The sequence below is a fragment of the Toxotes jaculatrix genome, chromosome 11, assembly GCF_017976425.1.
Source record: "Toxotes jaculatrix isolate fToxJac2 chromosome 11, fToxJac2.pri, whole genome shotgun sequence".
NCBI classification, from domain to species: Eukaryota; Metazoa; Chordata; class Actinopteri; family Toxotidae; genus Toxotes; species Toxotes jaculatrix.
Window position 1 is genome coordinate 13,005,408 of NC_054404.1, and position 14,455 is coordinate 13,019,862.

Sequence of the window (14,455 nt, forward strand, 5' to 3'; positions counted from 1 at the left end):
AAGATAGAAAACACAGTCAGTAACAGTAACAATTTGTATTCACAGTAGTTTTTACAATTCAGCTGATAGAAATGCTCATAACCTTTTGAAAACAACATATAAAGTGCTGTATAACAGATGAAACAATCTACTACTGAGTACAAAGTACAAAAATCAGCATTATTAAATCAAGAACGTCAGTCAAAATCAAGATTTACAAAAGCATATTTGCAAACAAAATGTTAAAAATAAAAACTTTAAGTTGCATTGTGTAGTTTCAAATAGAAACAATAGGGTGACTGACATTTTCAGTCTTTGTCACACAAAAAAAAAGTGTATTCATTTCGTGATTTACACAGGAAATTGTGCTTTGATTTCAAAGATCAGTGCAAGTAAAATTAGAATTTAGTTAAGTGTTTCCACTGGAATTAGGTTTCCAAGAAGAGCAGACAGAGGCTGGCACATTACAAATGCCAGTTGGCACAGTAACACACTGCTGCATTCTCTGAAAGCACTGCCCACCGACATTACTATATGTGATCAACTCTCAGCAAAATAAATATATATTCTCATATTCCAACAGCAGGCTCAGTTCATACATCAAATACATGGAATCCATTTATTTAAAACTATGAATGAAATAAATCTCTTTAAATGTTTATTATAAGTGATGAAAAACTGATCCCTGAAGATTCCCTTATGCCCTGTGTCCCCCTGAGGTCAATGCAAAGATGCTGCGTGTTGTATGAAATGTGTTGTATGACCACTGCAGTCATTTAATAAGCTGCTTTGCATTTAGTGTGAAAATTGGAATTTAAAAAAGTAAAGGTAAAGTGAAGTAGATGACCTAACTCTCTTTTTTTTTTTGTTTGTTTTTTTTTTTTCAGTTTGAGATTTTTCACCAGAGTGACAATGTGCCACATCTGTGCAGAAGTGCACCATGAGTTTTTTATTCTGTCAAGGGATGCCACAGTCGTGCCTGCGGCCTTTTAAAGCTGTACCGCACACATGCCCTCCTCTCAGGTGATTTTCATCTGGGCCCGCGGGATGTGGTTCATAGTTATGTGGTTTCTGGAAAAAGAGACACTGACAGCAGTGAAAGCCAGGCCAGCACAGTCATGTGATCAGTCATGTGATTCTTCCACACATGGATATGTGTGTGTAAATAGCTCTGGTAGATGTATGTTTGTGGTTGTTTTTTTTTTGTGGGCTACTTACTCATAGACATCAGAGTACTTCATTTTCCTGTAGTACTTGGCTAGTTTGATGGAAAAGATGATGCTGGGGATGAAGAAAAGTATGCACCATCCCAGACTGAACCAGAACGCATTCTGAAGAGAGAGAACAAGGGTGACTGCAATGCAGAAGTGCTAAAAAAAAAAATTGTGATTTACAGCAGTCTGACAAACATAAATTGCCGTGTCTTGAAATTGGTCCCTGCTCTCCATTTTTTCAATGTATTTGTCAGTTATGGGTGGAGATGTGCAGCTGTAGGTGGAGCTAACGACATCTGATCCTCACCAGAGACTCCACCATGTATGAGCAGAGGACAAGCTCCACAGTGTCCAGAGCTCCCGCCAACGGCTGACAGCGGCCCACCTGCTGTGTGATCTGAGGGAGAACACACAGGTCAGCCACTCTGAACTCATACACAGGACAAGTATGTTTTAACAATGCAGGAAAAGATCTGAACAGACTTTACCGTGAGGTTGGCCCAGTCAGCGTAAGCAATGAAGTAACCCAGCTGACAGTCCAAAAACCTTCTGCTTTCCTAGGATTGAGAGAGAGAGAGAGAGAGAAAGAGAATAAATTCCACACATTCTCTCCCTGATTTACAGTGGGAAGTCATGAGGAATCAGTGGAACGCCTAGCCATCTCAGCAGTGTGGAATTCTGGGTAAATCCTCTGAAGTGACCCGTAAATAACTGCAATAGCATTGTGATTAGACAGGCAAGGAAAGTTTTATATAATGCATGCCAAATGCATGCAAAGTCCAAAAAAACAAAAACAAAAATATACAAAGCTTGATATAGCCTATGTCCAAAAACATAAATACATAATTGAGCCACACTGCTGTACTACTGTTTGGGTGAACCAAGCAGTTTTGGGAAATTAAGACTACATATTTGTGAGCCATTTCTAAAGATGTGAATGAAAAATGAGAAACCAAGTGCCACAGACAGGTAAGGGAAGTCAGAGGATACTGACTAAGTCAACACTTATCCTTCAAACGGAAGATGACTAGGTGATTATTAGACAGGTCAAGATGTTAATGCAAGGTGGAGAATTGAAGTGGATGTTTAAGTTTCTGTCAAAGGCAGCAGATTTAATGGTTATTAAATTCAGGTGCTTAGCAAGTAAATGCTGTTTCTCCATGTTTAGTTTGGATTCTGAGGATGGTTAGCAGACAGCTACGAGATGACCTTAGGGTTTAAATAGAACAAAATGAATATCCGAACTAGAATAGATTCTAAGTGTACATCTATTTCACTTCAAAGCAACCAGTTATTCACTGCTAAAAATCATACATAACTACAAATGAAGATGAATACGACTGGACATTAAATGTAATCATTGCCGTGTGGATGTGGAACCAACAAGCACATTGTTTCAGCTACAAGCAGCACACCCGTACTAGCTCAGCTGTAGCACCTCCCCCTCGCTCGCCCCCTCTGGCTAAATGACTGACCGACCACGGGCATTAACAGACCACATGGAGCACTTTTTCTTCTAACTCATGTGACCCGTGGCTCTACTCACGGTCTTGACGATCTGTGTTGTATTTGTGTTGAGGAAGTCTTGTGCTGCTCCCACGCTGCTCAGCACCTCCCCCACTGTGCCCTGGGAGAGCCAGAGAGGAGAGAATGAGCCACAGAAAGAAAGAAAGAGGGGAGAATGAGCTCTATTCTTGGAAGTTTCAGGTGTTAGTCATTGTACTCACATTGATTTTTCCTGTGATGGATTGAAGGCTCTTGATGGTCGAGTTCAGGTTTTCCTGAGGGTAGATGCAGTAGATGTCTCTGTTTAAATTCAGATGAACTGAGAGCTAGAATGGGGATATCAGGCAGAGCTGCCAAGATAAGGAAAGCTTCTCACCAGCTGTGGGATGATAGTTGTTTCTATGCTGATCTGGATCTGAATCAGGTCCTTGGCCTCATTTTGAAGCTCATTTTTAACATCATTGTTTGTCTAGAGACAAGCAAATGCTCAGTTAGTAGATAGAACATGGGCATGATAGAAACACTGTATTGAGTTAGGACTCATGTGACGAGTGTATAAAGCAGAACAGCAGAGTGTAAAATATTAACAGTAGATTATGTGTTGTGTGTGTTTGTGTCTTGTCACTCACTTGATTTTGAGCTAAACCATTCAGTTTTTTTGCTGTTGCATTGAGATTGATCCTGGAAATGTTGTTCATCTGACAGAGACAAGCAAGAAGCAAGACATCACAATTACACGTTACACATGAAAACATGTAATGACAGCAAAACTACACAAAGATACGTGTGACGGCTACCTGCTGTGTGATGGCAGCGGCGTCAAAACTTTTAGCCTTGGTGGAGAAGTTGCTGAGTTGGTTTTTAACTTCAGGGCTTAGGAGAGTGATGGTGGACAGAGTGATGTCCGTATTCTCAAACTGCTGCTGGATCCGCTCAGTGTACTGTGTGTGACCGACAGAGAGGAAAGTGAGAAAAGAAAACAAATGATGAATGCAAGTAAATTTATAAGCACATCTTCAGATCTTTAGTTATTTTGAAAAGCACGGTAAGGAAGCTCACTTTAGATACATTGAGCAGGTCTCCAAGGTTTATCACTTCATCCAAGTGCAATGTTGTCCACAAAGGCTGGTTTTCCTCACAGTCTCTGTAAACATTAACATCAAGTGAAATCAAGTCGAACTTATTTGATTGATTGATTGATTGATTGATCCCCCTAATCACTTAAGTGCGTTATGTGTCCTGCTAGATTTAGATTAATGAAGCCGGTGGGGGAATCATGCCAGTGTTTGTGTATGTACATAAAAATACATGCATTTGTTCCTATATGAGAGCTGAAGTGGCATTACATACCTATAGATTTCAGAGAGATTGATGTTGGTTTTCAATCCAAAACTCTGACTTTCTGGTATTAAACCCGAAGTATCAATGAACTGTGGAGGGAAGAGGCAACCATCTTACCACAAAGATATTTAACACAGCATCTCTTATTTTTGTATGCCCTGTCATGCCCTGCATGGGCATTTATACATAGATGTGTTACTGTTTATCACTACCTTTAGGAGTTCTCCGCTGCTCCAGGGCCTACAGACCAGGGTGAAAAGGTTTCCACCCAGGAGGAACAGCACCACCACCACTATCATGAACAGCCAGGAGAAGAGAAAGCTGAAACCAGCACCCCTGCAACCACATCCAGGTCAGAGATCAAACAGGTGCTCATTAGGTAAAACAGAACATGAGCAATGTGAGTCAAGATGAAAGCGACATTAAGACCCACTACTCACATCATGAGGAAGGTGCCTCCACAATTCGCTGTGGTGGAGCGTTTTGTGGGGTCTCCTTTGGGTGTCAGACCCAGAGGGCCCAGGACCAGACCCAGGAGGTTACACACCACTACCAGGAGCACCACACAGCATACCGCAACACATACTTTCCATCTGGAGAAAAAAAAAACATTTGATGAATGGTTTGTGGGTTTTTCCCTCAATCAGTCACGCATGTTTGCACTTCCAGGCTTCTTGCCTTATATGCTCAGCTCTCTCGACCTCCGGGGTGATCTTGCTGATCTCTCTTTGCGCCGTGTTCAGAGCCCCCGACACATTGGTCAGAGCAGATAAAGGGATGCTATCAGTAACCCGTGAGAGCTGTGATCTTATATCACCCAGCAGCTGCTTGCTTTCTAAGAAATACACAGACCCAAACATACAGTATACACACACATACACATATATATCTTTTTTAAATTGACCTTAATCAACTAAATGCGTTAATGAGGAGACCAAAATCTGAGAGAGAAGAAAAGGCCAAACATTCGTGCCACTAAATGTGCTCACTCACTTGCAACTATATCCTTGGTAGCATTGGTCACTGCCTGGGGGATGCTGTTGAAATAGTCCTCCACCTGAAATGAAGAAAAGTGTAGCACATAAATTGTTTTGAAATGTAGTGTTTATCTGTATACATTTGAAAAACTATTTTTAAAAAGGCATTTATCTCTTTTTTTTAACCACATGTAATGCACTTTTATCTGGGTGAAAATCCATTTGTCACATTTTAGTCCATTATCTTTGGTTAAAACCTATTCACACTCCTCCCCCTGTCTGCTAGTATACTCTGATATGGTAACAAAGCAGGCATTATAATATGAAGACTGGTGATTTCATTATCATGTTTTTGTTGGGGGGGGGGGGCACTGACCTCCTCGATTCTGGATGTGAGATTAATTTTGATGACTTTATCCACCGCAGACTGGAACTCATTCAAGCTGGGAACCTGTAAAACGATTACATGTTACACCTGAGACTATCACAAGGAGGCGCCAAACTTCAGCAAAACAAGCACTTGCAAGTTTTCATGGATGTTATTCAAGTGCCTCAAGGCCACAAACAAATGAGTGGATTCCCAAAGAACAATGAATGGCATCTCTGTTTTCTCTCAATGTCTTATTCTTGTTTTTGTGATGAAGATTATAAATTATAAAGCACATTCCCTCAAGTACTGATGAGGAGCAGGGGAGGAGAAGAGAGGGGAGGGGAGGGGAGAGGGGAGTGTGGATGTGTCAGAGATTGAGGAGTGTAGGATGAAGATAGGGAAGAACAGATGGGAGGAGGACAAATCAGCTGTTCAGACAAAGCCAAATATGAAGAGCTATTATCATGTGTCACACTCAGCCTGCGTCAGAAGTTGTTTGATTGCATAAATGATTCTTCCTGTTGCTTCATGAAAATATCTTGTCAAGCCCGGTGACAGTCCTGACTCCCAGTCTGTACCTCAGTGAGTTCTTAACTGAAGCCCGACTTCCTCTTTTGCATAAAACCCTTACGCTGAAACGAGTGAGTGTTCGGACCAAGCTCAAGTTAATTTGCCTTTAAGGTTCAGGTTCACCAGGTTCACACAAACTCAGTACTTACAGTGATGGAGGCGTCCAGTGTTATACTCTGTAGCTCTGGCTTTAGGTTTTCACAGCCATGACAGTTTGAGTTGGATAAAGTCTGATTGATGCGATTTTTAACAGCGGTGACATTGGCCTGAAGGAGGTCCATGCTGGACTGCAGCTGGGCCAAAGATGAGTTCAGTCGGTTAAGTTGAACATTGGTGTCTGTAATCTCTGTCAATACAGTTGAAAAACACAAACACTAGTCAGTGTATGAACACTTATTATAATAAAATAATAATCTTAAGGCATTAATCTATTCTTTGATGCTACTTGGTTTTGAAATCAAAAGCAATTCAAAAAGCTAGATGAAGGTCTAAACAAAGCATGAGGCCTGTAAGAGAGAGAATATCAGGAAAAAATATTATTAGGGGAGATTTATCTGGCTGCTTTTAGTAAAACATCACAGATATTTTCCACATTGTTTTGCTATGCCTGATCTGTGCAACTCCTGTGTAAAACATGCAGTGTTATGAAACATGTTTTTAAGTTTGTGTGTCTGTCTTCCAGGCTCTCTAAACCCTCACCAAAGCCTCCCGACACAGAAAGTGCACATTATACTCTAGATTTACTAATAGATTATAGAACAATATACACAGTGTTATAGGACACTATCTAAAGAGGCCAGTGAAACAACAGATACTCAACATTAAAGGAATTATATTGGGATTACGGGGTAAAAAGAGGCATTGATTACACCCCTGCTTTTGACTGAGCACTTTTATTTTCCAACAAGACATGTAAATAAGTCACACCAAACATAGGCTCTGGTTTGGAGCCTGTGTAGTCTAGGCCTGTGCAGCACCTGCCCACAAGGAGGAGATCACTGGGACAATTATTGCTCAGAAAAAAAATCCTTTGCTTCGTCAAACTTTTCAGTGTCAGGGTAAGAAGTTAAATGCAGTGACACTGCACAGGGCATGTATGAGCAGAACCACTTCGATGGGATTACTGATCTTCTATCAGATATTCACACAAGTATTTACTTGCTCTGACTGAAACAGGGCAGCGCATGCAGGTACATCATACCTTGGTTCAGAAGCCTAACTGGGCGCAGGGCTGGGGCCAGAGTTCCATTGAATCGGTCCTGGATGTCTGTCCCCAACTGATATCCAATGCCTGATTCATACAGGCAAAGAGACGGTTAATCAAGAAACTGCACTGTATCACAGCGGTTAGAGTAAACAAAAGTGGTTCCTCTATTTCTACATTATTAGTTCCCTGTTCTTACCTTCTAGGTTTCTGGTCACCTCTTCTATGGTTTTGTAGCTCTCATTCACCACATAATCAATTTGCTGGAGATAGGCAGAGGAAAAACAAACTATTCCAAAGTGTGCACATAAGATACGAGTTGAAATGCAATGTCAAGGACTGATTACAAAGCCAGTCGTGCATTGCAGCATTTGCAAATGAAGAAGGACAAACAGAACATAACCCTATCTGTCCCTCCAACCAACTCTCTTGCATCTTGAGATAAGTGTATTGACACTGCAGAGAACAGTCCAATGCCCGGTTCTCCAATCAGTCCACTTAATCAGTGGACTGATTGGAGAACTGTGTGGTCTGTTTGCATCTCACACAAAAGCTGTCGACTCACAGCAGATTGATGATAATGTGGCTAATCCTAAGCAGACGCTGACAAGATTAGTTACAGTTTTAACGTTGTAACCAAAGACCCAGACCTTTGACCTTTGTGTACTACACACTATGTACATCAATCAACAAGAGGTTTTCTCTCACCTGAGGCACAGCTGTGATGAAGTTGTGGATGTTGTCTAGAGTTGTGTTGAGCTGCGCTGGACTCTGATCCACACTTACTTTGAGGGCTTCATTGCTTTTGAACATGCAGATGTTCCCAGCACTATAAACATGCACACACACACACACACACACACACACACACACACACACACACACATTGGTAACATTTATGACACACAAAAATCGGTGTCATGTTGATCCGAGGGAGACACACGCAGCCAGTGAGGCACGCACACTCAAGCTGTCTTTTCTTGACGCTAATTTCAGATAATACATCATTATGCTATTCAAAAGTGCACATGAGAGCACACACACACACACACACACACACACATACTCACAGGATAATGACTGTGGTGATGAATGCACTCCAGTAGAGAGTTCTTCTGCGACAGTGAATGGAGGACGTCTGCTTCTGGTACATCTTCCCACCACAGTTACCGCAGCAGCGACAGCACGCCAAGAACAAGCCAACTACGGGCATCAGGATGATGTACAGGATGGCAATTGCTACACACACCAGGAATCCCACACTATACACCAGGATCTGAACACAACAACACACACAGACAAATAACAGGTACTACAACTGAAGTGGCACAAATATCAATTTCAGGGAACTGCAGCGGGTCTTCTGTTGTTTCATCAAAAAGGTAAAACATCACCAAACAGTAGTTTTACTTTACTCTGCTGACAATCCACAATCAGGGAGCATGAAAGAGTCTCAGTAACTTCAGTAGACTCGTATACGTACACGCAAGGATGTTTTAACATTAAACATTCTCAGATTACCAGCTCGGGGGGGGCTCTGGGGAGGGTGTGTCTGGTTTTTTCCCACGTATGTATGATGTGTGTGTAGAATTCATGTACATTCACTTACTTCTTTGATGAGTTCTTGATTTGACAGCACTTGCTGAAAATCTATTATTTTCAAGATTAGATCTAGAAAGAAAGTGGAAGAGAAAACAGTTTTTTTGTGGCTGAGTATTAAAAAAAAAAAAACAGAAGTCATAGAAACACATCTTTCAGAAACCAGCAGCAGCAAATTGCTACTCTCCATGTACAAAAGCCCAGCCATGGGAATAATGTGTCCTGTGCTCAATACAAACATTTTAATCTCTGGCTTTGTAGAAGTGGAAATCTGACCCCTCCATCTTGTGGTTACTAGGAAACCAGGACAGCTTTCAGGAGTGACTGGATTTTTACACACACAAAAAATATACCACACAAAGCCTGCCGTTCACACTCCAGCCAAACACTGTTATTATGGATGTTATTCACAAAACACAGGCGCAGGTAACTGAGAAGACATGTTGCTCAGGTGTTTTGCGCATGAGCTATTTGTGTAGTTCTCACCATCTGTCTGTTAATTCAGACTGCTGCACAGCAATAGTGTTCTTTGTACCTTATCTCATTGCTTTGAATTTCTCCTTAAAACCTGTTGTATCTTTTAAAAAAAAAAAAAGAAAAGAAAATTGCTTATATTCTCGTTATCTCATATCTCTTGGGCACTTGTTGGAGGATAATTTTTTTAAAAATTGTCATTTTCTTGAAAATCTTATGATTCATTGTTTCACCAGAGGGTGAAATTTAGGATCCAGACTCTAAGACTAGTTTGTAGAATAGAGGATGACCTGTAAGACTTAAACCAACAAACAAGGAGCAAATGTCTGTTCAGTTTAGCCTTGGTTAAAGTCTTGGTTACATGTGAAGCAATTCTTCACAAATCAGAAACAAGTTGCTAAAATGCATAAATAAAAATAAATCTTGTGTTGCCAGGTTGTGAACATTTGGTGCATGTCCAGTGCTTTTGTTTTGTCATTCTAGCTATTAATTAAACCAGAAATACCCCTCTGCCTTTTGATCTGCAGGCCTCCCACAAAAGGCTCCCACAAAAGACTACTTGCTAACATTTATAACCTCAGGATAAGTGGCTTATTGTGAAGCAGAAAACCACTGTTTACAATGAGTCATTAAGAGATTTGCCTTGTCATACAGTGGTAGCAGCTAGTGTCTTCAAACAACCTCTCAGTGTCAACGTTCAATCCATCATATTCAGAATGATGATAACTGAGAACAATTTTGAACTGAGTAAAGGTAAAGGGACATTTTTGTGCTTCAATTTGTTTGGTTTTTGAAATCAATACCAAGCAGGAAGAGATCGCACGAAACAGAGAAGGGTTTATTGAGCAATTAAAACCGCTGACAGGCCAGACAATAGACCGCAGGTGTGACTCAAGTCTGAGCAACAGGAAACACTGGTCAAAAAACATCAGAGCAGGACATAAAGGTTAAAGATTGACCAGAAAAGATTCAGGAATATCCATTAAATGATTGATTTACCGATCCTGTCGTCTTTTTGTATGGGTACTATTAAAGCAAGGGTAAAGGTTAAAACCGATGGCTTTACCTTTGCCCTTGCAGGAAAATGTTCACCAGAAGATTTCAATACAATTTAAATTGAACCTGGCTGCTCTGTGAGCTAGAGTCTGGATAAAGTATTGTGGACTGAGTAAGGTACTATAAATCCAAACATGACAGGAGAGATTTGAGATCTTTAATTAGTGATGACGACACTGACCTCCTGGAAATGGGTTAGGCTGGACTGCGTAGAGGAAGGAGTGGACCAGAGCTGCCATGAAGCCCGCGCCGGTTTCCTCCCCTATCGTGTCCTGGTATTGGGGCTGGGTGAGGCTCTGTGGGGCCGCAGCTGCTGCACAGGCAGCCTGTGGACGGACAGACTGAGACAGGCTGAGTCCTAGCAGCATCACTCCTACGCTGGCTCTGAGCGCTCCAGCACTGCCCCAGCATCTCCAACCCGTCATACTCCCACACAACCCCATGTTTACAGGCGAGACAGGTGGGGCAAGACTTGACCCAAAGGAAGCTTGTTTGTAGGGTGATCACTTCATGGCACAAGCTCTGTTTTGATGTGTCTGGAAATAAGACAAAAAGACAGAATACAATGACACACTCTTACAGGGTGGGAGAATTAGAGACGGGAGAAGAAACCCACAGACTGAGTCACACAGAAAGCGGTGGCAGCACCGTTCCTTACTAAATGGCAATGGAAAAACCTGCTGCTATTTTGCAGAACAAACGTAACAATGGCATTTTGTAAAAGGGAAATCTAAATGCTAAGCCATTGCCTATTTAGTTTCTGAGAACAGGAGGTGCCCTTTAAGCTTCTCTCTTGTACCATCCTTATCCCGAAACTTTCTATAATAGAACATAGGAGGTGCTGACATTTAAAAGTTACAAAAAAACATGATATGATGCATGAATGATGAATATAACCTGTGTCTGCCTCAGATACCTGCATCACGTCTGTTTATCAAAACTAACTCCGCCTGCATGAGACTCAATATTTGAATATTTATCAAAGCAAAGCCATGAACTATGTTTAATGTAGGTGTAGCTCGCTTAAGCAAATAAGTTCACAAGGGTAAGGTCCCCAACTAACTGAATACATCTACTTCCTCTTGTGGTCAAAGCAACTGGTGAATTCTACCAGTTTTTGCTTTTTAAAAAAAAAACAGACTATTTTTGTTAGATAACATGGAGACCTTCTTTAACCTAACACCCAGCATCCTGAGGATATTTACATTACATTCTGGGACTGTGGACACAAGCAGTCTGAGCAGTTCCTCTTAAGGTTAAATGCAGAAGAAAACAAACAGTAGACACTGGAGAACAGAGAGAGCTGTTTTCTTTCAGTCAACTCACCTTCCTTGGCGAGACAGAGAAGGACAGTAATTCAGTAAGGGGTGTGAGACTCTCGCAATCCTGTAGAAACCTGATATGCTCCGCAGCAGCCGCCAAGTTGGAGTTGACTGTGTGTTTGCTGGGAGAACGCTGATACTAAGAAGAGAGGGAGGGAGGGAGGGAGGGAGAGAAGGAACAGGAGGAGGGAGAGGAGGGAGGGTCTTAAAGAGAGGAACAGGGAGAGAGGGAGGGAAAGTGGTGGCAAAAAAAACTGGCAGGGTTACCTTAGAAAGAAAATAGGATTTTTCCTATTTTGTTACTTGGAGTTTCTCAGAGGGGTTAAAGGAGAAGATGTCAAACCAACATGCTGGAAAGGTTCATGCTAATACTAGTAAAACTGGGGGAAAACTGAGGGAAAACAGGGAAGAGCAAAATGAAAATGAGTTCCAATTTCAAATCAGAAAATGACCATTAATCACAATCTACCCTTTGTTCTAATAAAGGATTGTATATTTGTTTTGTAGTTGTTTGTTTCGAAGTGCATCAGTAAACATCTGTAATGGTGTGCACACAGCCCAAATATCCAGGACAAGATAGCTGGGAAGAATACACTTGGGGAAGGGAGTTTTGAGGACACACATCTAAACATTGCCAAAAAATCCTCAGAAATATTTCTGAGGACATTATTGGCAAAAGCTGAGGAACTGTATTTTCCCCATGTTATCACTGTTGTCAGAAAAGAAGATTTACAATACATCTCGGCAGCTAAACAAGCCAAGACAAGAATTAAATAACTGCAGATCAGGATCTACAGACTAAATTGCACCTAGTATTAAAATACTTTGAGAAGAATAACCTCACTAGAACAAGATGGAGATTGTGTTATTACTCACCTACAGGCAATTGTTGTCATGAGATCTCTTCTTCGCTGTTTCTGAAGTGTATTAGTGAACTTCGTCCACAATCTGCAGAGCACTGTGATATTCCCGGCTCCGTGTGACAAGACTCCGACAGCGTGGACTGTTCTGAAAAAAGACAGAAAATACATTTGCAAAAAAAAAAGGAACTGGATCGTACCATAGGCATGAATCTAATTTCCCTTCCTAAGCTTTACTGATGCAAATAAAGCAGGAATTGTATGCTTGCGTCTGTCCTCTTTTCCTCGTTTCCCTTATCAGGTGCATAATCACTTGCCGATCACTCATCCCTGGTTTACGTCAACCCAAAGTCATCAATTACAGGCTGATCCTTTAATCTGCTACCGAGAGAACACTTATCAAGCAGCTTTGGCACTTGAAGACTATCAAGGCCCTGCAGTGTTGGCACAAAGTGTCTGTCCAAATGGTTCTGTGTTCCTGAAACAACAGCACTAAGAGACCATGTCAAAATCCTTTAAACATCCTTGTAAAAACACACTGGAGTCAGTGACTTGAGAAAGTAAATGTGATTTTTTTCCCCTCTCTCAGTTTAGGCGGATAATTCCCTCTAATTCTTTCCCCTGCCAACACCCAACCGTATTCACAGGTGGGAAGCCAGTGAAGGATCATGACCTTAAGGAAACACTAGTGACTCCTGCTGGTTGTCCTGATTGTGGTGTGGTAAATGCATGCACTGCCATTTCCAGGAACTTGAGACTGACATTGGTGGAAAATTGTAGTGTACACAAACAGAAACCATCACACACACAACAAAACTGAGTAGGCCTACACCATGGTGCAATTTCACTAAAATGTTAAATGACTCAAACACACAGTGTGGCAGGGGATCTCCCACACACTGCAAAAATCACACAAGAGTCTGTAAAGAAGGAAAAAAAACTAAGACCTGACCAAGAACATATATTGCCTGACTTGAATCCAACATGACACCTTTGGAGTATTTTAAAGTCAAAGAGCAAAATAGCACAACATCTCTCATCGCCATCAATGCCCAGGAGGACCTTTCATTACCACTTAGTGAAATGTTTTTTTTTTTTCTTCAAACAAAAGTTGGCTAAAACAAATAAAATTATACTAGATGGACAGGTTTTGTTTTTACTTAAGATTTTGGTGATACCACAGATGTTCTCCGTTTTGCAGAGTGCTTTCTGTCTCCATGATGACTATGAGATGTGGTTCTCATAAAGCTAGTGAGCATACCTTATGTTGAGATGATTTTCTCATAAGATTCAAAGGTCAGGAACTAGCTCCCATGCCACAGTGGGTACGGAAAGTATTCAGACCCCCTTAAATTTTTCACTCTGTTATATTGCAGCCGTTTGCTAAAATCATTCAAGTTCATTTTTTCCCTCATTAATGTACACACAGCACCCCATATTGACAGAGAAACACAAAATTGTTGAAAATTTTTGCAGATTTATTAAAAAAGAAAAACTGAAATATCACACGGCCATAAGTATTCAGACTCTATTGGACAGGTGATGAGCAGTGCCTGGTTTTCTCCACACATACCACTTAGAATTAAGGCCAAACAGTTCTATCTTGGTCTCATCAGACCAGAGAATCTTATTCCTCACCATCTTGGAGTCCTTCCGGTGTTTTTTAGCAAACTCCATGCAGGCTTTCATGTATCTTGCACTGAGGAGAGGCTTCCATCGGGCCACTCTTCCATAAAGTCCCGACTGGTGGAGGGCTGCAGTGATGGTTGACTTTCTAGAACTTTCTCCCATCTCCCGACTGCATCTCTGGAGCTCAGCCACAGTGATCTTTGGGTTCTTCTTTACCTCTCCCACCAAGGCTCTTCTCCCCCGATTGCTCAGTTTGGCCAGACGGCCAGCTCTAGGAAGGGTTCTGGTCGTCCCAAACGTCTTCCATTTAAGGATTATGGAGGCCACTGTGCTCTTAGGAACCTTAAGTGCAGC

At 41.4% G+C, this 14,455-nt stretch overlaps 1 protein-coding gene across 2 annotated transcripts; it reads right to left on the reverse strand.

Annotated features, from left to right (window-relative positions):
• Window positions 1–15: 15 nt before the first annotated feature.
• prom2 (prominin 2) lies at window positions 16–12,660 on the reverse strand. 2 transcript variants are annotated; one of them, XM_041050202.1, is made up of 25 exons: window positions 12,489–12,660; window positions 11,617–11,751; window positions 10,472–10,826; window positions 8,771–8,832; window positions 8,232–8,437; window positions 7,870–7,990; window positions 7,361–7,424; window positions 7,159–7,248; window positions 6,107–6,303; window positions 5,394–5,468; window positions 5,034–5,097; window positions 4,719–4,875; window positions 4,481–4,633; window positions 4,253–4,376; window positions 4,050–4,129; window positions 3,759–3,843; window positions 3,497–3,640; window positions 3,329–3,397; window positions 3,076–3,168; window positions 2,921–2,974; window positions 2,740–2,820; window positions 1,682–1,750; window positions 1,501–1,590; window positions 1,198–1,310; window positions 16–1,050 (listed from the first exon to the last, which is right to left on the reverse strand). In XM_041050202.1, exons 3-25 carry the CDS (start codon window positions 10,731–10,733, stop codon window positions 999–1,001), a joined length of 2,505 nt encoding a protein of 834 aa, XP_040906136.1. In that variant the 5' UTR covers window positions 10,734–10,826; window positions 11,617–11,751; window positions 12,489–12,660; the 3' UTR covers window positions 16–998. The 2 variants fall into 2 exon arrangements, with proteins under 2 accessions (XP_040906136.1, XP_040906134.1); XM_041050200.1 differs by having other exon boundaries at window positions 11,617–11,816.
• Window positions 12,661–14,455: the final 1,795 nt, after the last annotated feature.

Excerpts from the sequence above, each read along its gene's own strand:
- prom2 (XM_041050202.1), bottom strand. The coding sequence starts at position 10,733 with ATGGGGTTGTGTGGGAGTATGACGGGTTGGAGATGCTGGGGCAGTGCT. Across the intron at positions 3,641-3,758 it reads ACCTGCTCAATGTATCTAAA|TACACTGAGCGGATCCAGCA; the intron begins GTGAGCTTCCTT and ends GGTCACACACAG. Across the intron at positions 1,591-1,681 it reads CTGACTGGGCCAACCTCACG|ATCACACAGCAGGTGGGCCG; the intron begins GTAAAGTCTGTT and ends GTTCTCCCTCAG.